The 22,794-nt window shown below is 67.5% G+C and overlaps 6 protein-coding genes across 6 annotated transcripts in view; 2 read left to right on the top strand and 4 right to left on the bottom strand.

Annotated features, from left to right (window-relative positions):
- Nucleotides 1-1,031, bottom strand: part of EMIHUDRAFT_204636 (hypothetical protein) — a gene marked incomplete at both ends in the record, with an annotated part of 1,392 nt that extends 361 nt beyond the window's left edge. Inside the window, 2 exons of the mRNA XM_005780076.1 lie at nucleotides 390-611; nucleotides 729-1,031. Of these exons, the coding sequence (XP_005780133.1) occupies nucleotides 390-611; nucleotides 729-1,031 (525 nt within the window). The remainder of the gene's footprint in view (nucleotides 1-389; nucleotides 612-728) is intronic.
- Nucleotides 1,032-2,900: 1,869 nt separating this feature from the next.
- Nucleotides 2,901-5,473, bottom strand: EMIHUDRAFT_100098 (hypothetical protein; the record flags this gene model as incomplete). Its single annotated transcript, XM_005780075.1, has 4 exons — nucleotides 2,901-3,301; nucleotides 3,655-3,779; nucleotides 4,180-4,742; nucleotides 5,351-5,473. The coding sequence occupies 4 exons, from the start codon at nucleotides 5,471-5,473 to the stop codon at nucleotides 2,901-2,903; spliced, it is 1,212 nt and encodes a 403-aa protein (XP_005780132.1).
- A 478-nt stretch (nucleotides 5,474-5,951) lies between these two features.
- EMIHUDRAFT_204634 (hypothetical protein) lies at nucleotides 5,952-6,628 on the top strand (the record flags this gene model as incomplete). Its single annotated transcript, XM_005780074.1, has 4 exons — nucleotides 5,952-5,986; nucleotides 6,072-6,184; nucleotides 6,392-6,425; nucleotides 6,604-6,628. 4 exons carry the CDS (start codon nucleotides 5,952-5,954, stop codon nucleotides 6,626-6,628), a joined length of 207 nt encoding a protein of 68 aa, XP_005780131.1.
- A 1,830-nt stretch (nucleotides 6,629-8,458) lies between these two features.
- On the bottom strand, nucleotides 8,459-11,798 carry EMIHUDRAFT_100097 (hypothetical protein; the record flags this gene model as incomplete). Its single annotated transcript, XM_005780073.1, has 5 exons — nucleotides 8,459-9,282; nucleotides 10,343-10,495; nucleotides 10,772-11,053; nucleotides 11,121-11,338; nucleotides 11,410-11,798. The coding sequence occupies 5 exons, from the start codon at nucleotides 11,796-11,798 to the stop codon at nucleotides 8,459-8,461; spliced, it is 1,866 nt and encodes a 621-aa protein (XP_005780130.1).
- A 773-nt stretch (nucleotides 11,799-12,571) lies between these two features.
- Nucleotides 12,572-14,265, bottom strand: EMIHUDRAFT_353559 (putative Saccharopine dehydrogenase). Its single transcript, XM_005780072.1, has 5 exons — nucleotides 13,632-14,265; nucleotides 13,476-13,557; nucleotides 13,382-13,401; nucleotides 13,231-13,315; nucleotides 12,572-13,159 (listed from the first exon to the last, which is right to left on the bottom strand). Exons 1-5 carry the CDS (start codon nucleotides 14,208-14,210, stop codon nucleotides 12,618-12,620), a joined length of 1,308 nt encoding a protein of 435 aa, XP_005780129.1. The 5' UTR covers nucleotides 14,211-14,265; the 3' UTR covers nucleotides 12,572-12,617.
- A 3,205-nt stretch (nucleotides 14,266-17,470) lies between these two features.
- Nucleotides 17,471-21,716, top strand: EMIHUDRAFT_204627 (hypothetical protein; the record flags this gene model as incomplete). Its single annotated transcript, XM_005780071.1, has 10 exons — nucleotides 17,471-17,530; nucleotides 17,602-17,664; nucleotides 17,791-17,817; nucleotides 17,900-18,232; nucleotides 18,323-18,406; nucleotides 18,559-18,903; nucleotides 19,123-20,523; nucleotides 20,759-20,914; nucleotides 21,015-21,149; nucleotides 21,246-21,716. The coding sequence occupies 10 exons, from the start codon at nucleotides 17,471-17,473 to the stop codon at nucleotides 21,714-21,716; spliced, it is 3,075 nt and encodes a 1,024-aa protein (XP_005780128.1).
- Between the last annotated feature and the right edge of the window lie 1,078 nt (nucleotides 21,717-22,794).

Here is a 22,794-nt window from a genome sequence, read left to right as displayed (position 1 = left end):
GAGTGGGGGGAGCCTTGGCCATGAGCGCCGCCATCGCCTCCTCCTCCTCCCGCACGCAAGCGAGCGCGTGCTGCTGCACCGCGCTCAGCACCTACTCGCACCCGCCGCGTCAGCCGGCCGCTCCTCCTCCCTCCCCCCCTCCTCCTCCCTCCCCATCTCCCCGGGCAGCACCAGCCACCTGCGCAGCAGCCTGCCGAAAGCCAGCTGCCGCCGCCTCCAAGCCCTCCGCCGCGCTCCCGTCGGCGCCCGCCGCTCCCGCCGCTCCCGCCACCGCCTGCAGCTCGTCCCTCTCCGCCCCGCGGGCCGCCGCCGCGAGCAGAGCGAGCTGCGCCGTCCTCGGGTCGGCCGCTGCCGCCGCGGGAGGGTTGCTGCTGGGGGGGCGGCGGCACGGCGCGCAGCGCCTCGAAGCCGTGCGGCTCCTCGATAGGGAGCTCGACGAAGCGCTGGACGCACTCGTCGACCGACTTGCCAACGTGAGCGGCAACCTCCTCCCACCGCCCCTCCCCCACCCGGCCGAGCGCCTCGAGCAGGGCTAGCGTGTCGTCGTCCGACCAGCCACTCCCGCCGCCGGACGGGAAGGTCTCCGGCCGCGCGCTCAGCGTGTGCCGGCTCTGCGCCAGCGCTGCCGCCGCGGCAGTCGCCGTGCTCGGGGCGTCCGGCACAATCGCTCCTCCATGGCCGCTGTGCTCGGCGCGCGCGGCCGCCGCGGCGGCCTGCGGCGTGGCGACGTAATTGATGATGCCCCAGTGCTCGAGGAAGCGGTGCAGCCGCGTGGCGGCGGCGACATCGATGGCGAGATGACGCCGCACCTCGGTGAGCGGGAGGTACAGCGCCGGCTGCTCGCGGTACGAGCTGACGATGAAGTTGCGCGCCTCGGTGTACGCGAGCTCCGTCTTGACGGCCGAAGAGCCGTCGAAGAACTCGGGCAGCGCGCGCCGCTCGATCGCGTGCACCGCATTCGGATCGAACCAGGCGGCATACGAAGGCAAAATGACTGCTGGCGGTCCTGGCGGAGCGGCAGCCGGCGCCATGTTCGCAGAGAGCGGCAGCCCGCTCGCGGCGGCGGCGGCGCTAGCTGCCGCAGCAGCCGCCTGGCCCGCGGCCGCCGCCGCCGCCGCCGCCGCCATAGGGTCGCAGGCTGGGTTCATGCCGACGCGAGAGGGGCGGCTGCGGCAATGCGAGAAGAGAAACGTCTGCCGAGCTTCTTCCAGGACCGACAAAGTCTGGGAGGCAGGCGATGAAGGCGTACGCTTGCTGTGTGAAGACACGGGTGGCATCGGCGGGCCCGCTATCCGAACACAACTCGGCCTTTGATATCCGGTCAGTGTGGGACCGAATCGAGAGGGACCGGGCGAGGGGGGAGGCGGCGCAGCTACTGCGCAGCCTACGTACGGCCTGATGCGGAGCGGGGGGGAGGCGGAGCCGTCGGCGAATCCGGGCCCTGCCCCCCCCCCTCCCGAGGGGAGACGAGAGCTAGGCCCCCCCCCACGAGCGGGGTGGACGGCCGACGCGTGGAACCACGGCTGGGACGGCCACAGGGGCAGGGGGCCTCCCCCGGGGCCCCACCCCAGGAGTTGCGGCGGCCGGCGCCGCCACCAGGCCCGCCCCCACCACCACCGCCTCCGCCCCCGCCGCTGGAGCGACCGCTGGGTCGAGGAGCCGCCCCTGAGGTTCCACACCAGGCGGTGCGGCCGCCAGTGCCGCCATCGTTTCCGCCACCCGCACTGCCACTTCCGCCCCCGCCACTGGAACGGCTGCAGGGTCGTGGGACCGCCCCAGCGGCTCCGCACCAGATGTTTGGGCCGCAAGGGCCGCCGCTGAACCCGCCGCCCCTGCCACCGCCTCCACCCCCGCCGCCGGCGGGGCCGCCACCGTATGGACCTGCTCGGAATAGCCTAGAGGATCCGGAACCGCCCCGCCGGAGGCTGGAGTACCCGGGAGGAGGGGCTGGGGAAGGGGAGTTGCCGCAACGTGATAACAGGCCCGCCGGCGAGCCGGAAGGCCGAGGCCGGAGGGACCCAGGGGGGGCTTGGGGTCAGCTGTCGGAGGAGGCGAGAGATGAGCTGACGCGGCCTCTGCGAGTGGAGTCGGGACGTACGAGCTCACCGGGGGAAGACCCGTCGCGGTGGCAGCCGGATCACCGCGATCTTCGACAGGGAGGGCCACGCCTCCCCGAGCCTGAAGAGGAGCCGGCGGAGGGGGGGGGCGAGCCGAAGACGATAGAGAGGCCGCGGGTGCGGGCGCGATTCGCCGACCAGGGAGAGGTGGCTCGACCTCCCGAGGAGTCGTGGCGAGAGGATAGAGAGCCGCCGCACTCGCCCGGGGGGGCCTTGGCCGGGCCGTCGACGCCCTCGGATTCGGTGGAGCCGGGAGGAACTGGCGGAGACGGAGGGCGGCAGCAGAGAAAGCGACACCAACAACGAGGGAAACGACCACACCAGTCGTCGCATAACGCTCGGGAGATGAGCAAGAGAGCGAATCAAGGAGGGTCGGAACCCTGGGAAGACCGGGGGTGAGCCCTCAGGCGGGGGGTCTACTCAAATGCCTGTGCGTGTGAGTGCAGACTCTGGTGGTGTGGGGCGTACAGTGTGGTGTTCATTAGCTCCGAGTAGAGGGGGCGTCCTGCAGTTAAAGGGGAAACCCGGTACGCGGGGCTAACCCTTGGAGACCTGTGTTTACTTTACAGCCCACTTGCCCTGCGAACGCGCACCCCCGGGGCTAGGGCTCTCTTGCCCGCAACCCGATCCCGATCATCCGGCCCGCTGGGTGCGCTTCTTAGTTCCCCGGCCCTGGATGTGAGGCTAATGACTGCACTCCAAAGTGCTCCAAGTGCGCGCGTGCGGAGTAGGGTTCGCTTTCCTGGCAGTATGAACTAAAACATCATCTAAACAGCCGTCAGGTTACACCACGAAGGAGCTGGACCCCTGGGAGCAGCCGTCGAAGGAGTTCCGGTGCCGGAGCTGGATCTCCTCGATGCCCCTCCCCCGCTCGCGGAAGTGGCCCGCGGCCTTGGCCTGCGGCGAGCCCGGCACCTCGCGCACGAGCCGCATCGAGGCGGAGTCGCGGCGCGAAGACCTGCGGAACGGCACGAAGGCGGAGGCGGAGGACCCCGACGGCTCGGGGCCGACCGAGGAGCCGTCGGCGCCGCCTCTGCTCGCTGCGCCGCCCCTGCTGCGCGCGCCCTCTTGCTGCGAGGAGAGGAGGGCGACGCCGGCGACGGTGAGGAGGAGGGCGGTGACGAACACGGCGAGCTTGTACTCGCTCTCGGCGAGGCAGGTGAACTCGTCGAAGAGGAGGCCGCCTGTGCGGGCCGGGGGGTGTCAGGGTGTCAGGGGGGGGGGGGGGGTCCCCGGGGGCGGGGCGGGGCGGGGCGGCGGAGCACGCGCCCTGAATGACGTTGTTGCAGATGATCATCACTGTGTAGAGGGGCACGACGTATGCCGCCTTGCCCGAGCCGAGGGCCCAGTTGAGCAGCCAGAGCTGCGCCTAGAACCACCACCTTCTCATGTGATTGCTGCATGAGCCCCTCTTCGCAGGCCCGTCGAGCAGCCAGAGTTGGCCGGCGCGCAAACGGCGATCCCCGCCACCGACGCGTACGTCACCTGTTCGGGTGGTCCTAGGTGTAAGTCCACGGCGCGTGGAGGGTGACCGTACTCCCTCGGCGAGGGCGGGTCACCCCGTCGCTGAAGACAGACGTGTCTCCCTTGCCGAGCCAGCGGTGGATGATGGCCTGGTCCGAATCAGAGCAGCGCGTGATCGAGTGGTTGATCGTGTGCTGCCTCCCCGACCCCAAGGGGGGGTGGGGGGGGGGAGGTGGCCTCCGAGAAGATCCTGCGCAAGGGAGAGGCGGCGGAGAGTCGGGAGGGAGGGGCTCGGCCGCGCTGGAGACAGGGTCGAGAGACGGGGCGAGACGAGACGCCGCGAGCAGAGGGGAGGGGGCAGGAGACGGCTTGCGGGGGCGCTAGTCCGGGGTGGGGGGGGGTGTTCAGGGGTGCGGCGGGGGGCGCGCTTTGAGAAGACGATGGAGAACGCGCCCGCGATGCCCGAGGCGGCGGAGGCGCAGATGGAGAGGGTGACGGACCTACGAAGGAGTCGAGCTCTCTGGCTCGCTCCGGACTCGAAGTGCCCGAGAGCGGCGGAGGCGCAGGTGGACTGTGATCGAGAGGTGGGCTGGCGTACCTGGAGCCTGGTCGCAGCCAGAGGAGGGGCGAGCGAGGGAGGAGCACGGCGACCCAGAAGAGGACGAAGGCGGCGGCGGGGCAGGCGTAGCCGAGGAAGGACGCGCGCCCAAAGTACTTGCCGATGTCTTCGAACGCGATCTCGTGCTCCGTTGAGGGCCCGAAGGCGCTGCACAGGCCGATCCCCACCACAATCACGACGATGGAGGCCCACTCGGCGCGGGAGAGGGACTCCTTGACGCCCGGCACCCAGCCCAGGCGCGCGAGGACGGCGCTGAAGACGATGGCGAGCCCAAAGATCGGTGCTATCACCGAGATCGGCGCCATGCCCAGCGCCACGACCGACAGGCTGACCTCGGACCCGGTATTCATGAGGAAGCCAAGCCACCAGAGCCGTCGCCAGCGGTGCGTGCAGCTCGGGCGCAGCGGGAGGCCGGCCTCGGTGTCCGCCGAACGCTTCATGATGAGCAAAGCGACGCTCGAGATGAGCGCGGACAGAGCGGCGAGCGAGACGCCGACCACGTACATCGGGTCAAAGTCGTCCCCGTCGGAACCGTTGTTTGTCTGTTCGAGGCCTTCGCAGTGCGTAAGAGGTGACAGTGGCGGCGGCGGCGGTAACGACGGCGGAGGATAGCGAGCCATCTGCACACGTTATACCTACCAGGGAGAGAGGGAGACTGGCACCGCCACCGCAGCGAGTAGCGCCAGTGGCTCGCCCGTAGAGGCCTTGCTGTGCGGGCGCGCGCGGCGGAGGCGGCGGCTCACCGGGGGGAAGCTGCGAGGTTCCCTACATCAAAAGGCGGCGGTGAAGCGCCCTGAGTCAAAAAAATCGGGGCGAACGGACCGTGCAGGGCTCCGAAGCTCGAAAGCCCCGTTTGAGTTCGGAGGCTCAGAGCCGGAGGGTGGCTGGCTGAAGGATTGTAAAGGCGGCGGCTAGCTGAGCGGCGATGCGGCAACGTCTTCCTCTGTCTCAAGCGAGTTGTCGTTCAAACTGATCTCGATTGAGCCGGCAAAACGGCTCGTCCCCCTCGTGGGAAGCTTCTCCCCGGGGTGCCATGTGGACATCACAGACGGAGCTTTTGACGGAGCGTTGGTGCGACTCAGATCCGAAGGCGACCCAAGTCTTGACGCGAGCCACGCAAGCCGCCGCGAGAGCGCAAGAGGCAGTGTACCCTTTGCATGCGTAGGCTGTGAGGAAAGCGGGCGGCGATGAGCATGCCGCGGACAAAATTGATGGTGACGACAAAGATGGCGGTGGCGATTGGGAGGGTGACAGCGTTGGTGCCGTGCAGCATCAGAAATTCACGGTTGATCCAGAGGCATAGCGGCGGCGCCGGCGTATGCCACGAAGTCCATGAGCACGAGGACTGCAGTAAGGACCTGATCTGCTGTAGGCTCTTCGTCGAGTAAGACGGTGTCGAGTGCGACGGTGGCCATGTCATCGCGCTGGGGCGTGGCGGGTTTGTCCGCCATGGCCTGGTGGGCGGTTTGCATCTCACCGGAGGTACCACGTTTGAGCGCGGAGGCTCAGAGCCGGAGGGTGGCTGGCTGAAGGATTGTAAAGGACCAGAAAGGCACGACGTCTAGGACATCGCGACAGACAAGACGCGCCGACTAAGGGACGTCCACGTGACACGATTGTGGCACAGAGGGTGTGATGCTGGAGTATCGACATTCATGGGGCACGGCGCAGGATGCGCCGTGCTAGTACACCGTGTGTAGCGTGTGTGAAGGGTAGCACAGGCGTCCGAATTCAGACGAGCCCATCTGCGCATGTGGGATAGCGAGCGACTAGCACACCTCAAAGAGTGAGGGACCAGACCGACGAAGCAGAGGTAGATCTAATCGCTTCGGTGCTCGCGCTTCTGTTGTGTTTGTCCTCTTTGGCCACAGGGATCTCAACAACCGCGGTGTTTTCTCCTCCTTTATCATCCACCACACGCAGCAGATCTCCATGGCGGCGGTGGCGGGCGACGCCGACAACATCAACAAGCAGGCGCGCATGGGTGTGAGGTTGCCGACTGCAGCCACTCCAAGTGCTCCAAGTGCGCAAGATGCGTACCAACTGGGTCAACGACGTCAAGAACAAGCAAGTGGCAAACGGCCTCTAGGTCTTACCCTCGGCCCCAGTGGGGGGTGCCCGCGCCGCCTATAGCTCTGTCTGCGGACGGGCCCCTAGGGCCCCTCCACCCTTCACGTACGGGATCATGTAGTCCCCACAATCGCTGTCGTGGGATCGCTTGTCATGTGAGAGAGTAGTGCGTTGGGTTTTTGTTTTCTATCCGCTTTGTCTCAAAATTCTCCCTTTCGATCGCAGAGAGAGCAGATTGTGAATGAGCTTGCCTGAGAGATTTTTGAAAACCAACAAGAAATCACGACTCTCACAGTGATTTGGGCTCGGCCGCTTGTCAGCCCTCAGCCGAAGGCCGAAGCTGGGGCCGGTCCCGTAGCCGAGAGAGTGGCGGGGGCGGGCGAGTGCACGGAGGTCGGAGCTAAGTGCCTCGCCGCCCTTGCGGGAGTCGCTTAGGCGGCTCCCGTAGTGTGCCTGTGTTAGTGCCAGTGCGCGCCAGTCCCGTGCGCAGTGTCGTGCGACTTTGTTTCTACCTGTGTGCTAAAAGAAAGAAAACAGACAACCCAAGGGAGGGATGGCTAAATAAATAAATAAATAAAACGGACACACCAAACAAGGGGTGGGAGAAAGGACAGGGTCCCCACACCTGCACGAGCAGGATCTTGTAAGGACGATCAGGGACACAGGGGAACGGGAGCGGGGAGCGCATCGCGACACGGAGGGGGGCTGGGCAGGGTTCACCCACACGACAGGTCCCAGTTCTCCTCTCTCTCTCTCCTCCCTCTCCGCACTTGGAGCACTTGGAGTGCAGTCATTAACCGCACATCCAGTGCTGTGAGGTAGGTAGGTAGAAAGGTGAAGAACAGCCAGGCTCGGACTGGACACCAACGCTGTGAGAGAGCGTCGTCTTTTTCTCTATCTTGAGATTCTCCCGGAGGGCTCGATATCTGGCGAGAGGCACACGCACGCTGCTCTTTGGTGCTCGGCGGGGGGAAGGCTCGCGGAGTGGGGCCAGGAGTCGCAGGACGCTCCCGGACGAGGATCGAGGTAAGGTAAGGTAAGGTAAGGTAAGGCCTCTGCTCGCCAGGTGACGACCAAACGGATGGAGGACGCGGACGCCTTGAGTCTCATCGCCTCGGGAGACGTCGACTCGCTGCGGCGGAATAAATAAATAAAACAGACATCCCAAGCTAGGGCTGGGTCGAGGACAGACACGTCCCCACCTTTGCAGGATTTTGCAAAAGCGAGGGGGGAGGGCGCATCGCGGCGCGGAGAGGGCTGGGCACGGGCACAGGGGGTCTCTCTCGCATAGGATACGCACTCGGCGGCACGAGGGCAGGGCTGGGCGTCCTATTTGTGCTCCCCTCCGTATCCCTCGCTCTTGGGCACTATTCATCTGACCACTCATCAGAGGGGCTTCTAGGCGAATGATTGGCATCGGGTTACGGGCGCGGTGTTTTGACCGAATAAATAAAACGGTCACCTCTACTGTGAGATGGGTAAAAAGGAACAGGTCCCCGCCCGTGCGATCTTTGTGCAGGGTTCTTTGTGGGTGTGGTCGGCGACTAGCCGGGGTCGTCCTCCCGGTGGGGGACTAGCACTAGCCGTCTTCCACATGGTCCCTCGGGTCCCTGCTACTCCTAATCTCTTCGTACATCCTCCTGCTGATCTCCGCAACATCCTGCTCCCTCCCTCGTCTCGCCCTGCGCGTCTGCTCCGCCTCACCGTCTTCTGCCCTGCGTCGTCTGGCGACGGGTCCTCCATATTCGGTCGAGGTCGCCGCCCTCCTCGTGCCTCTTCCCAACGTTCCCTCGGCGGCCGATGCCGTCTGCTCCGGCTCCCCAGTCCCCGGGTCTGCCCTGCTCTCGTCTGCGCTAGTTTCTGCTTCGTCCTCACCTATGTGCATCGGCCGTCGCGTTCAAAAAGAGCGACACGACACATATAGCGAGAGCACCCCTTTCCCACACAGACCACAGTGCATAGACCGGAACTGGACACGGGATCAGCAACACAGCTCGCACGCCGATCATGCCATAATTAGTCTCTCCGTCCTGGATACGTTCGGGCTCGCTCCATGGCGGCCCAGTGCCCGAAGTGTGTGCACGCCGCTCGAGCGCAGCGCCAGCGCGGGCCGACACTCCCGCGCCCCTTCCCGCCTGCTGCGCCTCTCGAGTCGACGAGCCGGCCCTGAGCCGGCCATCTTTTGGCATCACGCCACTTTGCGGCGCTTGATGCCCTCCTCTGGTTCTGCAGCGGTGTCGAGCGTGATCTTGAGGACGTGCCGGTACTCCCTCTCGAAGTCACGGCTGCCATACTCACCGACGTCCTTGACTGGCGTGCTCTTGCGCTCCCACGCGACGTTGAGCCCGCCAAGCGCCGTCACGTCACGCTGAATCTTCTCGCGCAGCGCCTTTGCCGTCTTGTCGTCGCCAGAGAGCAGGCGGAAGACTCCCTCGTAGCTGGTCTCGCCGGCATAATCGCCGAGCCGCAGCACAAGCGTGCCCGGGGGCGACACTGAGTACATGCCGAGGAGGGCATCCTCGCTCACGCCGTATTGGTTCGTGCGCGGATTGTTGCGATGGTCATCGACAATCAAGTGCACGCCGGCGATCCCGACATTTCCAACGAGCATCGTCTTCTTGATCCACTGCACAATGGGGCTCGCGGCCTTCATCGAGTCGCAGTGGACCTTGTAGGCGATCTGCTTGCCGAGCGCACGCGGGTCACTGTCGGGCACAGTCACCGCGAGGCCCGAGAAGCCAAAGTACTCCAGCGCACGTTCGGCGTCGGCGGCATCGAGCGTGGGCGTCACGTCGAGGTTTCCGTGCTTCATGTACTCCCACACGTACTCGATGAGGGCGGGTGTCATGAACTCGTCCTGGCCAGGGCCAAGTGGCGACATCGAGAAGGTCGTCGAACTCGCAAAATTGATCTTGCACGACAGGAGCGACGTCCCATCTGGGTCGCGCTCGGCGAGCGCCGACTTGTCCATCTGCAGCGTCAGCGGCGCCCGCCCGGCGCGCTCTTCCTCGCCTAGCTCGTCCCAACCGAACGTCACTGTGATCGTCGACATGAGCACGAAGCAAAGACTGATTGGATGCGGCGTGAGAGGTTGGCAGCGAAAAAAAAACAAAAGAGCCCCCCGAGGGATGGGAGGACGGCACGCCGCCACCACACAGGGATTTTAAGGAGAGGCGAGCAGGAGGCGACGTGGGCCGATTTTTTTTCCGAATTCTTTCAGGAGATCGCCTCTCGGAAGACGCTGCTCGGTAGCGAAACAACCCCGGGCATTCTCCATTCAAGCAGCGAATCGGCCTGCAGACGCTGCTCGGTAGATGTAAATACATATATCTCTTTTGACTTTTCGCGTCTATTCCCCCTCTCCCTCGTCGTGCGCCGCTACCATTATTCTCTTGCAAATCGCATCTCGCACCGTCTCGGCGCAGTGCGGCTCCGGCTCAGGTCGTGGGGCATAGCTCGGGTGTAAACGGGGTCTGGGGAGGAAGCCCCAGCGGCCCGCCGCAGGCGCCGCCGGAGGCTGGCCCGCCGCAGGCGCCGATTTTTTGGCGTTTTTTCTCAAAATTGAGGGATTTCTCATCTAAATTCTCATCCAAAATCGAGCTCGCTACGAGCTCTCTAACTGCACAGCATCTCCTCGTTGAGCCTAGCGGCGCCCGTATCGCCCACGCCCACATTCCTTTTTCTTGCCCTTGGCCCTTGCTGCACTCAGCCGCTCAACCTCCGCCAGTCTCTCCTTGCTCGTTGCTGGCGCTGCCGCCCCCAGTACTGCGATTGCAGCTCCTTGGCATGCCGCGCCGCCTCCATCTGCTGTGCTTCCCACGCTGCCGCTTCCTCTAAAGCAGCGCCGCCACTAAGCGGCGCAACCAAGTTCTCGCACTGTTTGCATGAGCATGTGTCCTGCTGGTGCGGCGCACAATCCGCGCGCGGCGAGTGAGAGTAGAAGACTGACAGCAGGAGCTGCAGGAGCTGCAGGAGCTGCGCAGATCGGATGGGTGGTGACGCCGTCGAGCGACGGCGCAAAGACCAATCACCACCGCTGAGAGCCGCGACACGAGGCTGCTGGCAGCTGCACCTGTGAGAGCCGCGACACGAGGCTGCTGGCAGCTGGCAGAGCGAATCGCGATTCCGGCGGCCGCCGTCAGCCCGCCGACACCGACGGCCTGTCTGAGGTCAAACTCCCACCGCACGTCGGACCAGTCGTGCGTCAGCCATGGCGACGAGACGTCTGTATGCAGACAGCCCGCCACCCGGGCGATAGAACATGCCAGCTGGGCTCTTCCAGGGCTCTCGTGGCCCGTGGCGCGTGCCCAGTGGGCGGGCTGCGGCGGGCGCAATAACTATTCACAGCTAATGAAAACTATAAAAACTCGCGGCTTCATCAAAGTTTGAGGTGGCTTCGTCCTCAGCACCATCAAGACAGCTCTATTCACACCCTGTTTGGTTTGAAGCCACTCGGGGATGCCCGTTTACACCCAACCGACGAGTCGCTGGGCCCTCTGACCTGAGCCGGAGCCTGCGGGCACACCGGTGCCGAACGATTCTTCAAAGAGATGATTCGCCTTCTCCTCCGTCTCTGTCGCGAGGCGGTCGAGCGCCTGCACCACACCATGCAGCTGTCCAGCTCCGGCATCTTGGATGGACGCCTCCAACTTAGTCGCCGCCTCTCGGCGCGTCGTCGCCATCTCCGCCTCCGCCTTGGCCTCGGCCCGGAGGCGCTCCCTTTGCTGGATCAGCGGCCCCTCGATCAGCTGGTTGAAGCACGGGTCGCACACCCAGTGCATGCCTGCGGCGGGGAGGAGCTCCTCCGCACGTGTGTTGTGGAGGGGGGGGAAGGCGGGAGGCACGCGCACATGGGTGCAAGCTCCACCATTTGACCGATCGGCTCGCGTCAAAGTACTCGAGGCAGATCCCCGGCGTGTGGGCGCAGCAGTCCCGCCGCCCCACCGCCCTGTTGGAGCGGTCCTCGACCAAGTGATTCCTCACCATCACGACGTGGATGCGGCTGAGGAGGCGCTTGACGCCCCACACCACCGAGTACTCCTCTTCGTGCCTCTCGCCAACCACGTCCCTGTACGGCGCGGGGGAGGGGCAGTCTATGATGGCTCGGCGCGTGAGAGTTGGCGGCGGCGGCACGCGCACCACGCCCAGCAGTGCTCGAGGCTCAGGCCGTGTAGCTCCATTGCCACAGCCTGCAGCAAGCTGAGCCCCTCGGCGGAGAGGAAGAGCCGCGCAAAGTTGCGCGAGCCGGCTCGAAGCTCCGTCCCCAGCGCGCTGCACTCATGCTCCGCAAAGCCAACGGCGACTGCCTCGAGCGCGCCGTCCTCGAGGCCTCGGAGCGTAGCCCACGCGGCCTCGTGTTCGTGCTGGCCGCAACCCTCGCCGAGCGACTTGGCGTGGCTGCGCTTGCCCACAGCACGCACCATCTCCCGGCCGTACCTGATCGAGACGCGCTCCTCCTCCAAGAGCTCCTTCTCTGGCCGCAGCTCCTCAAGAGCCGGCAGCCGCTCCGTCTCCCAGATCTCGGGCATGCTAGGTGCCGAAGGAGGCCAAGCAGCCGAAGGCCAAGCGCTCGCTACCTGGCAACGCCGACGCAAAGCGGGCAGTGAGCCCGATTGTGCTGAGCGCCCTCACAATCGCGCGATAAAGAGCTGACAGAAATCGCATTGGATCCCGCATTCGTTGGGACCCCGGGTGTTGCCGCGGGGCATGTGCATGTGAGTGAGTGTGTGTGTGTGTGTGTGAGTCGACTGGTGTGTGTCGTCGTGGTTTCGTATCAAGAATACTACACGCGGGGCATGTCTGACTGTTAGTGCGCGATTTTGACTTCATCATTCGACGCAGCGTGCGAAGAAGAATTAAATTCTTTTTCTTTTAAAACAGAGGTGGAGAATTGGAGGGTCTATCTGTATGTACTCCTCGAGATCTCTCCAAATCTGCCCTCTAATCAACCGTACTCATTCGGGAAGTCGGTGCTAATATAGACCAATAGAGCCGGGGCCCCGTCTCCGCACTGCGGCGCGGCGCACGGTGCCTCCGGGGGCCCCCGCCTCCCCCCAGAGGCCGCTGGCCGATGCCTCTCAAGCGACAAGCCGGAAGCGACAGCCCTCAGCCGACACGGCTCACGGGTCACCAGCGGACTCAGTCTCAGAGTCCTCACTCAGAGCTGGAGTGTGGAGAGCTCAGACTCACCACCTCGACGCTCGAGCTCGAGACGGCGCGCGCGGATTTCTCGCCTTTTCGGCTTTCGCGGCCGTCTATTATGGTCAAAAAAACTACAGCACGACGGAAGGGGAGCACAAGGACGAGTACCAGCTGAGCGCGCCGCCGCCGCCGCCTCTCACCAGGCCTCACCAAGCCTCCTTGGCCACCGCCTCCGCCTCGACCGCCGCCGCCTCGGCCTCCTCGTCCGGCGCCCCCGGCAGGCTACCCAGCGGGTACCCGTCCTCCCACACCAGCCCCGCCCCGCCGAGCCTCCGCTCGAGGACGCCGCCCAGCGCCGCGGCCGGCGTGAGCACGCCGCTCCCCCCGCGCGCCGCCGCCGGCAGCTCCGCCCGCTCCTCCGCCACCAAGCAGAGCGCCGCCTCCGCAACCATCTTTGCCGTCTCGTCGTAGCCCGGGTCGCCGCCGGAGAGGCCGCACGCGGCGGCACTCCCGTCCGCGGCGCGCGCGAGGGCGAGGGCGGTGAAGGCGGAGGCTGCTCGCTTCTCTGCCGACGGGCCGCCGCCTGGCTTGGGCAGCCGGCCAGCCTCGACGAGCGCGCGCAGCTTCTCGGGCGGGATGGCGGCGTTCTTGGCCATCTTCGCGGCCGCCCTCCCTCCTGCCGGGGAGAGCTGCTCCTCGCGGTAGCGGAAGCGGCTCGCGTCGACGTTGACGTACGCGTCGAGCTCGCCTGTGCTCGTGGAATCTCGCGTGATCTCGGGTGATCCCGCGTCGGCGCGCTGACGTGCGCGAGCAGCTCGCCCGCAGAGCGGCGCACGACGCGCGTGTTGATGCGCGCCATGCCGAAGGGGGCGAGCCACCGCCGCAGCGTGCCGTCGTACCGCTCCTGCAGGCAAGCCAGGCTAGCGATGAGGAGTGGACTGGCCAAGTGCCGCCCGCCGCCGTGCCGCTCCTCGCTCGGGTCCGCGTCGCTCGGGTCCTCGCCTGGAGTGAGGAGTCCACAAGCAATGAGTCCGTCAAGGAGTGAAGTTTGATCCGCGTCGCGCTCGGGCCCTCGCCGCCGCGCGCGAGCCGCGAGGCGCCTCCGAGCCGGAAGGGCTGCCGCAGCTCGCCCGGGTAGAGCCGCTCCTGTGCACAGCAGAGGCGGGCCCGTCGAGAAGGGAGGGCGGCGGGAGGGAGGAGAGCCCGGACGCGAGGGTCTCCATCTCGAGGCCCGTCTCGATCGTGCCGCCCGACATGGCGCCGGTCATGTGCATCACGCCCTGCACCGACACGCACGCCGAGCCCGTCCCGTCCGCGAGCAGCCGCGTCGCGCGCAGCGCGCACAGGTCGGACGGCACCGAGTCGAAGCCGCAGTTGGGCACGATGAGCGCGCCCGACGCCCGCGCCGCCTCGTCGTGGCGCTCGATCACGCGCGCCACCCACGGTATCTCGCCGTTGATGTCGACGTACGAGACGCCGCCCGCGGCACACGCACCCACGAGCGCGTCCGAGTACTTTGAGAAGGGACCGGCGGTGGACAGGACGGCTCGCGTCTCGCCGGCGATGCGCGCCGCCGACGCCTCGTCCGCGTCGCAGCCTCCCAGCACCGACACCGGCGCCGCGCCCACGCCGGCAGCCAGGCCGGGCTGCGCCTCAATCTCGGCGGCGACCGCCTCGAGGCGGGCTGCGTCGCGGCCGGCGAGCGCCCAGCGCAGGCCCGATGGCGCGCTGCGGCGCAGGTAGGCGGCGACGAGCCGGCCGGTGAAGCCCGTGGCGCCGTAGACGACGAGGTCGAGCATGTGTGTGTCCGTGCGAAAGACAAGACACAAAGACGAGAGCGCGCCGACACCAGCGAGACCGACAGATGACGTGGACTTTTTAGGTTTTTGTTTTTTTAGAGAGAGAGATTTTTAGCAATACCAAACAATGCAAGACACAGAGCTCACAAAGAATCACAGGATAGGTAACGTATTCCTTTTATTTTTTCTTTTGTTCTTGGGAAAGTGTCATCATGTGTGCTTGCGTCCCAACAGTGCCCTCGCGCAGTCGTCGTCCGCCACGGTAGAAAAATAAAATAACCGGGCGCGGCCGTCTCACCACAGCTGGGGCCGCCCCGCCCGGTTCCGACCCTCACACCACCTGCGCCGGGTCCAGGATACCCACCCCCCCGGCACCTGGGATTGTGGCGGCATGAGCGATGGGAGCACCGGCCCTACGGATGACAGTCCTTCGTTGTTAACCAGTATCCTGAGGGCGAGCAGCGCCTCGGGCTCCTCCCGGGGCCTCGCGCCGAAGCTCAAGGCGTCCCTCGACCTGCTGCTGCTCGGCCTGCGGCCGGACGAGGAGTATGCGGAGGCAGGGAAGGAGCTCGACCGCCTCGCGGCCTCCGTGCCCAAGTCGTCGTGCGGCAGGGGCTTTCAGAAGGGCGACGTGATCTGGAAGTGCAAGACGTGCGCGATTGGCGACGACACGTGTGTCGTGTGTCAGGCGCCGCCGCGCATCCACGCTGGCCGGCGCACCAGCAAGCGAGCGAGCGGGCGAGCGAGCATCCCTACCCACCCCGCACAGGAGTGCTTTCAAGACGCCGATCACACCGGCCACGACGTCTCCTTTTACATCTCTCGCGCCACCGACGGCGGCTGCTGCGACTGCGGCGAAGTCCGCCTGGGAGCGCAAGGGGCGTCTCACCCCGTTATATACGTGGGTATGATTGTCATCAATAGGCGACGAGTCCGCGTGGGACCGCAAGGGCTTCTGCTCAAGGCACGGCAGGTCGCACTCGAGCAGCGAGGCGCTCGCGGCGCTCCCGCCGCCACTGGCGAGCACGGCGCCTCCCCTCTTCGACACCATCCTCTCCGAGGTCGTGCGAGCGACGGCGTCCGGCGCCTCCTCCTCCCGCGACCCTGCCGACCCGCGGCTCGTCGCGGCGGCGGTGGACTGGATCGAGAAGAGGTGCGGCTCTTTCGACGGCCTCGCTGTGCTCGCTGCGCAGGCGCGGTGCGGGGCCGATCTGCACGCCCTCCGGATCACAACTAGTCATGTCACCATGAACGATACTCAGGCGCTGTGCGGGCCGATCTGCTTGCCCGCCGGCACCCCGTCCGCGCCTCCGCCCGCGCCAGCCGCACCCGCGAGCGGCGGGGCGCAGGCCGGCTTCGGTGCGAGCGGGGGCTGCGGCGAGAGCTGCGCTCCAGTCTGGGAGAGCGAGGCGAGGGACAGCGGCGGCGAGCCCTTCCCGTGCACGCGAGGCTCGATCCTCGAGCTGCTGCTGCTGCGCGACGTGCAGATGCGGGACGCGGGCCGCGAGGCGCCAGCGGCGGTGCCAGGACTTGTCCTCTGGCTCATGTCACCAGGAGGTGGTTCATGAGAGCAGGTGCCTAAGGCGCTGCAGGACCTGTACCTGCGGCTGCTGTCGGAGCGATCCTTCAAGCGGGCCTTCGCCGCTTGCTACACGGCCAACTACGGCGCCCTCGCGCGCGCGCACTGCGAGGCGGCGCTGCCCAACGAGGACCGGCACCGAGGAGTGTCCGCCGGGGAGACCTCTTCCTCAGCCCAGCGGACAGCCTCTGGGGGTGAGAGTCGTCTCGCTTGAACGAAAGGAGTCGCCGCCGAGGAGACGCTCTTCTCGTCGCAGATCTCGGTGCAGTTCCTCAACCGGCCCGGCCTCGTCATGCCGCTCGTCCAGACCGGCTTCGTCCGCACGCTCCTCACGACGATGCGCGAGCTGCACGCGAGCGACGTCCTGCTCTGGAAGCCGCGCCGGCCAGCCGGCCGCGACTGGCGAAGGCAGCTCACCCCCCTCCTCCCCGCCGGCCTGCGCTTCTACTTCATTGGTGGTGGGCTCATCGGCCTGAGTAGGCAGCTCCCCCTCCTCGCCGACTTGCGTTTCGTGCTCGCCATCGAGGGGGTGCCCAAGGAGCTGCTCGGCGACGTGCAGCTGCTGCAGTCGTGGCTCGGCATGCTCGCGCAGATGCACGGCGTCGACACGCAGGCGACTGCTCGAACTAGTCCGTAGTTGCTCGCCAGTGATCGCCGTCGACTCCTGCACGGCGTCGGCACGCAGGAGCGGGCCGTGCACGAGCACGTGGCGCACGAGAACGAGATGTGGATCGGCGCCTTCAACTTCTTCATCGGCCTCCAGTCCCTCTACACAGTCCTCCTCAAGCTATTATACTATTTATTATTATTATTATTATTATTAGGCCTCCAGTCCCTCTACACAGTCCTCCTCAAGCCGCTCCTCGCCAGCCCCGCCCTCGCCACCGCCCCAGCCGCAGCGCTCAGCGCACCCCTCGCCGGCCACGGCGCCGGCGTCGAGCCCTGCAGCCTGCTGGTGCTCGCCATCACCGCCCTCGTCGAGCGGGAGATGAGCCAGCCCCTCTCCCAGCCGCCCCTCGTCTGCCGCACGGCTGGCTGCAGCCACTGCCTCGTCCCTCCCTCGCGCGCCGCCACGACCATCTCGTTTCACCTCCCGCTCGAGCGCTTCGTCGGCGCGGCGGTGCAGCGGCTCGCTGCGGCGCGCGGCGGCGAGGAGGAGCTTGCAAAGGTGGCGCACGCCTTCAGCTCGGAGGGGCTGCGCCACGAGGGAGCCTGCGGCGCAGAGGCCGAGGCGGCGAGGCTGGCGGCGGAGGCGCAACTTGCAATGAATTGGTCTTAGTTGATGATCATCAAATGGTAGGCGGCGTGGCTGGCGGCGGCGGAGGCGTGCCCGGAGCGCGCCGGCCTCTCGGCGGCGGGTGAGGCGCCCAGGACGGCGTGGTGGAGGCGGAGTGCGGCGGAGGCGCTTCTCGATGGCCCTCTCCAGCTGGCGGCGGCGGCGGCCGCCGTAGAGGGCAACTTGTGGGTCCGCAACGGCACGGCGCCGCGGCAGCAGGTCAGCAGCTACGCGTCTGCACTCGACGCATGAGAGCTAGTCCAGACTTGATGAGTGCACAACTATGATGAGTGCACAACTACGCCTCGACCTCCATTATACCATGTTCTATTATATTCTATTCTATTATATATACTTGTTCAGGTGCACAACTACGCCTCGACATCGCCGCCGCTCTGCCGACTCATGGCTGATCCGGACCGGCTCGCGGTGCAGCTGGCTGCCGCGGTGCTGCCGCCCGACACGGTGCTCGCGTCGCTCTTCGTCGCGTCCGGCGACCTACTCCTCGAGGAATGAGCCGTTCCGCCGCCCCACAGGTGCTCGCGGCCCTCTTCTCGGCGTTTGGCTACTTGCCGCTCCTCCACGCCGCGGCGGCGGAGGTCGCCCACGCGGCTGATATTACCCGAGATTACCCGAGATTACCCGAGATTACCCGAGGTCGCCCACGCGGCTGCGCAACTCGAACGAGGTGCAGGGCTGTCCTGATGTTGATGGCTGTTGCTTAGGTCGCCCACGAGGCTGGCGGCGACAAGGTCGACCTCGCCGACGCGGCGAGGAGACTACTCTGCCGGGACGGGCTAGTGGCAGAACTAATCAGCTCATCAGTCGACGTAGGCGGGCGGGGCGTCTTTACTCGGGCACGCCCTCGGCGCGCTGCCCGCCGGGGCGGAGAGCGTCGCGGCGTGGGGGAGCGGCGGCATCGCCTCGTGGGGCGCCGACGCCAAGCAGCGCAGCCACATGCTCTGCGCCGCGCTGCGGCTGCTCCTGCAGCTGATGGCGCACACGCTGCCGCCGCCGGGCGAGGCGCACGAGGCGGCGGCGATGCGCGCGCTGCTCGCGCACCAGCTGCTGCTCGGCCCGTGCACCCACTCCGAGCTCGCCGCGTCGCTCCGCTCGATCGACGACGAGGCACCGAGTCCGGAGGTGGTGCAGGCGGCCATCGACGCGGTGGCGACCAAGCAGCAAGAGGCGCCGCCCCGCCGCCCCGCAGGCGCCGCTCCCTGGGACGCGAGCGCACCGTCTCCCTCTCCCGCGCAGGCGTCGAGCGGGGCGGCGCGCCTGTACGCGCTGCGCGAAGGGCTCGAGGCGGACTACTACTCGCCCGTCTTCCCTCACCTGACGGTGGAGAGCCACCAGGCGCGAGTCGTACTCCGCAGTCATACTCATAGCCCACCCGGCCGCACGGCACGCTAGACACCGCCCCGACTGCCCAACCGCCCCCGACACACCCGCCCGCCCCGACACGACACACCCGCCCGCCCCGCCCCTCGCAGCACGCCCTCGAGCGGCTCGAGACGCTCGAGCAGGCGAGGCTGAGGCGCGGCGTCCCGCCAAGCAGCACACCGCCGCCGCCGACGCCGTGCCACCCGTCGTTTCGGCCCGTCCGTTTGCTGGCGCTCCACCCGCCCCTCCTCCGGCTGGTGCGGCTGCTGGCCGTCCACGCGCTTGGCCGGGCGGGAGTCGGCTCGGCAGGGGAGGCGGATGCGAGGGACGCACTCGAGCACGGCCTCGGGATCGTCGCATTCGCCGTCGGCTTGCCGGAGGAGGACTGCGGCCGAGAGGGCGCCGCGGCGCTCTTTCGCGAGCTGCGCTGGCGTCCGGGCGATCTTGCGGCGCCTGTCGCGGCTGAGTCTGCAGCGTTTGATGCCTCTCTCTGGGGCGGCGCGGCGGGCGGCTTGCCGCGGGGCGAGCACCTCTCCCTCCTCGACGCGCTGGAGCAGCTCGACCACCTCGCGGCGGCGGCGGCGCCGGGAGGAGCCGTGGGAGGGGCGGGCGGCGGCGCAGACTTGCGCCTCTCCCGCCTCGGGTTGCGCGACCTTCGGTGGGTGCTCTCGGAGGCTGCCCGGCGCGACCCGGAGAGCAAGCGCGACCTCGACAAGCAGCGCTGGCAGCGTGTGCAGCAAGCGGCCTCCCCGGAGCAGGGAGCGGGGGGCGACGGGGGCGACGCCGAGCAGGAGAAGCTGCGCCGACAGCGCCGGCGCGCGCAGGCGAGGCAAAAGGCGCTCGCGGCTCTGTCGAAGCAGGCGTCCTCCTTCGAGGCGACTCTGGCTGCGGAGCAGTCGGGCGGAGCGGGTGAGGCTGGCGCCTCTCTGGAGGAGGGCGACGCAGCCTCCCCGCAACGAGGAGCGCCTGGCTCTAGCCGAGGCGAGATGGCCTCGATCGAGGAGGAGGCAGAGTCTTGCATCCTCTGCCACGGCGCAGACGGAGGCCCGGAGGCCGCCATGGTCGGCCTGGCCTTTGCGCGCCCGTCCGTGGTGGGGCACGCGAGCTGCTGCCCCCCGGCCGACGGCACGCAGCGGCGCGACGACTGGTCGCTCCAGCGGTGCGGCCACGCGATGCACTTCACCTGCTGGACGCACTACGCGGAGACCCGGAGCGCGAGCAGCCGCACCGGCCGGAAGGACGAGCTTGTCTGCCCGCTCTGCCGCGCCCTGTGCAACGTGGTCTTGCCGCTGCACAAGGGGCGGCGAGCCAGCGCGCCGGCCTCCGCAGCCGTGACGGCGACGCCGGCCGAAGCGAGCAGCGTCGACGGCGACTTGCGGCTCGTCGCGGAGCAGGTGCTCCCGCGGGCGCTGGACAGGCTCTCCGCGCCGGCGCCGCCGCTGCGCGATCACACGCTGAGGGAGGTCGTTCCAGCGGCCGCGGGCGCTCAGCTCGAGTTTCTGCGGAGGGTGCACCTCGCGGGGCTGGTTGAGGTGGGGGAGCGCGAGGTCTCGGAGTGGCGCTCGTCCGGCAGCCCTTTGCCCGCGACGCTGCCGCTCTTCGTCCGGGCGTGGCGCGCGATCGCGTGGTCCGCGTCGACCGTCGCCGTCGCCTCGGAGGCCGCGGCCGTCGCGAGGGGCGAGGCGGACTGGGACGAAACGGGCCGGAGGCTTGCGCGCGAGCTCTCGCCGGTGAGCGGCTTGCTGCTCTGCCCTGCGCTGCTCCAGTCGACCCTGATCCGAGAGTACCAGCTGCTCCCAAAGCTCGAGGGGCTGCCGGGCCCGAAGTGGGAGCTGTTTGGCGCGGACGCGACGCAGCTCGTGGAGAGCCTCGCGGGCGGAGGCGGGCGCCTCAGCGACGAGCACGCGGAGCTCTTCGGCTTCAGAGACGACGAGCAGGTCGTGGCGGCGGGCGCTGGGCTGATGCAGTGCGACTTGCACCAAGTCCTGGTCGTGCTCACGGCACTGCTGGCGCCCGACACGCCAGAGGAGGCCGCCGCGTTGACGCAGTTTGTGGGAGTTGCGGTTACCGCGCAGGTGACGCGCCGCCGGCTCGCCCTCGCCCGCCCAACACCCCGCCCCATCACCCCGCCCCATCACCCCGCCCATCCTGTCAATCACCCCGCCCCTCGCCCCGCCCCTCGCCCCGCCCCTCGCCCCGCCCCGCCCCGCCCCTCGCCCCGCCCTGCACCGCCCCTCGCCCCGCCCCTCGCCCCGCCCCATCGCCCGCCGCATCGTCCACCGGCCCTCGCTTCACCCCTCGCACATGCAGGCGCTTCTGCTCACATGCCAGTCCACGGGGCTCAGCGGCACAGTCGCGGCGACCGCCGGCGAGCCGTCCCCGGTCGATCGCCTGCGCGGCGAGATGGCGGCCCGGTCCCACCTCTCTGTTGCGGCGGACGCGCCGGCGGGTGCCGCCTTGCTGGAGGTGCGCTCAAGATAGAGTAGTCTCGAGTCGAGGAGGAGAGGCCTCCTCCTCCCCTCTCTCGCGCCGCGCCGTGAGGCTCCTCCTCCGCGGCGTGCCGCAGGTGGTGGAGCGCACCGTCTCGAGCTTCAACCGCTTCGCCGCGGCACTGCTGTCGGGCGTGTGGCAAGCACCACCCACTGGCCACGGCCGCTGGCGACTCGCTTCCGCGCGCGAGATGCTCGCGTCGGCCAGCGCAGTGAGACGCTGCCACCTTTGGGCCGAGCGTGCCTCGAGTGCTGTGTGTCTTGGGATTCGGCCTGCGCCCAGTCTCGCGAGTCTGCCCTCGCTGCAGCTGCACCGCATGCCCAAGGACTTCTACACTCTCTCGACGCTGCTGCACGCCAGGCCGTGCGCGCTGTGCGGCGAGCCGCCGACCGACACGGCGCTGTGCCTCGTGTGCGGCGACATCCTCTGCGCGACTCCCTCGTGCCGCGGGGAGCCCGAGCAGGCCCTCCGGCATGGCGAGATGCCCTGCTCACGGCACGCGAACACGTGCGGGGCGGGCTGCGGCATGTTCTACCTCCTCCACGAGGGGCGCGTCCTGCTGACCTACTCCTCGGGCGAGCTGCACGAGGGCAGGGCCATCCCGCACTTCTACCCCTCCATCTACTTGGACGCGCACGGAGAGGAGGACCACAAGCTGAGGCGAGGGAGGCCGCTTTTCCTCAGCGCCCAGCGGCAGGCCGACCTCCACCACTTGTGGCTCACCCACGCCATCCCCATCACCGTTGCTCGCGCTCTCGACCGCCGGCACGGTCCTTGAAACCCTATCTGACTCTCTCGGGGTCACAAGGCGCCAGCAGTGTGTCTCAGCGTCGTGGGTGTATAATGTCAGTATGTACCGGGCTTTTGTTTAGAGTGTACGGGGGGCGCTCCCCGCGGCTGGAGCGGCCGCACACGGCTCGGTACCCCCCCTGCACATCTATTAAAGCGCCACATGGCCGACCCCCCCCCCCAGCAGCAGAGCTCTGCCGCTGGGGGGGGGGGTGCTAGCCGATCTCTGTCGTACAGACAGCTGTAAGTACACGTAAGTAGCGTTCCAGCGGCGAGAATTTATGGTCGGCACCAATGGAACGGGTCTCACGGCGTACCCTCCTACGGGGTGTGGACCCTGAGTTGACCAGGGGTTGTGCGCTGGGCCCTCCTGCTCGGCTCCAGCCAGTAGACGAGTCTTGTCATCAACAGAGTAGAAGGATCTGACCTCGGGGCCGATGTGACCAAGCGCTGGTAGGGTGGTTTAACCTCACACCCATGGTCTCAGAGTGTGCCGGCAGTCGCCGAGCAGTGTCGCTCACACAAGCCGCAGCACAAGTGACTGAGGGCCAGTGAGGGCGAGCCCATCGCTGTCACAGCTGTGGCAGCCGCACAGTAGGCTGTGTCAACTGTGCAGAGTGTGTGAGCAGCAGAGGAGCTGCTCTCCAGGCTTCTGTTGCAAAGAGCTGCATGCCACCGAAGGCGCTGTCGAGGTTCGCCGAGCGCGGCGAAATCGGGGGACGCCGCCACCGACGAGCGCGTTGGACTTTTCACTCCGGACAAAGACGGCGACACGCACACCGAGCTGCGGCCGTGTCGCCGTCTTAGCGGCGAGGCGCGGGACCGTCTGTGGCGAAGTGGGTCGCGTCCCCCGATTTCCTCAACTCACGGTCCACACCCTTTACTGCCAGCCAGGCGGCGCGGTGAACACAACCGCACCTCGAGCGTGTACGCTCAAACACGAGCCGAGGGGGGAGGGGGCGGCGGCGGCGAAGAGGCGGGAGCTGGGTCCAGTGTGCGCTCTGCTGGACTGCTGCTGGGGGGGGTCGGGGACCCCGCCGCCCCCCAGCAGCTGCGCTCTGCTGCTG

Source organism: Emiliania huxleyi (assembly GCF_000372725.1).
Source record: "Emiliania huxleyi CCMP1516 unplaced genomic scaffold EMIHUscaffold_22, whole genome shotgun sequence".
Classification (NCBI taxonomy): domain Eukaryota; phylum Haptophyta; order Isochrysidales; family Noelaerhabdaceae; genus Emiliania; species Emiliania huxleyi.
The sequence above is the reverse complement of the archived record's forward strand: the minus strand, read 5'-3'. Positions and strand labels throughout refer to the sequence as shown.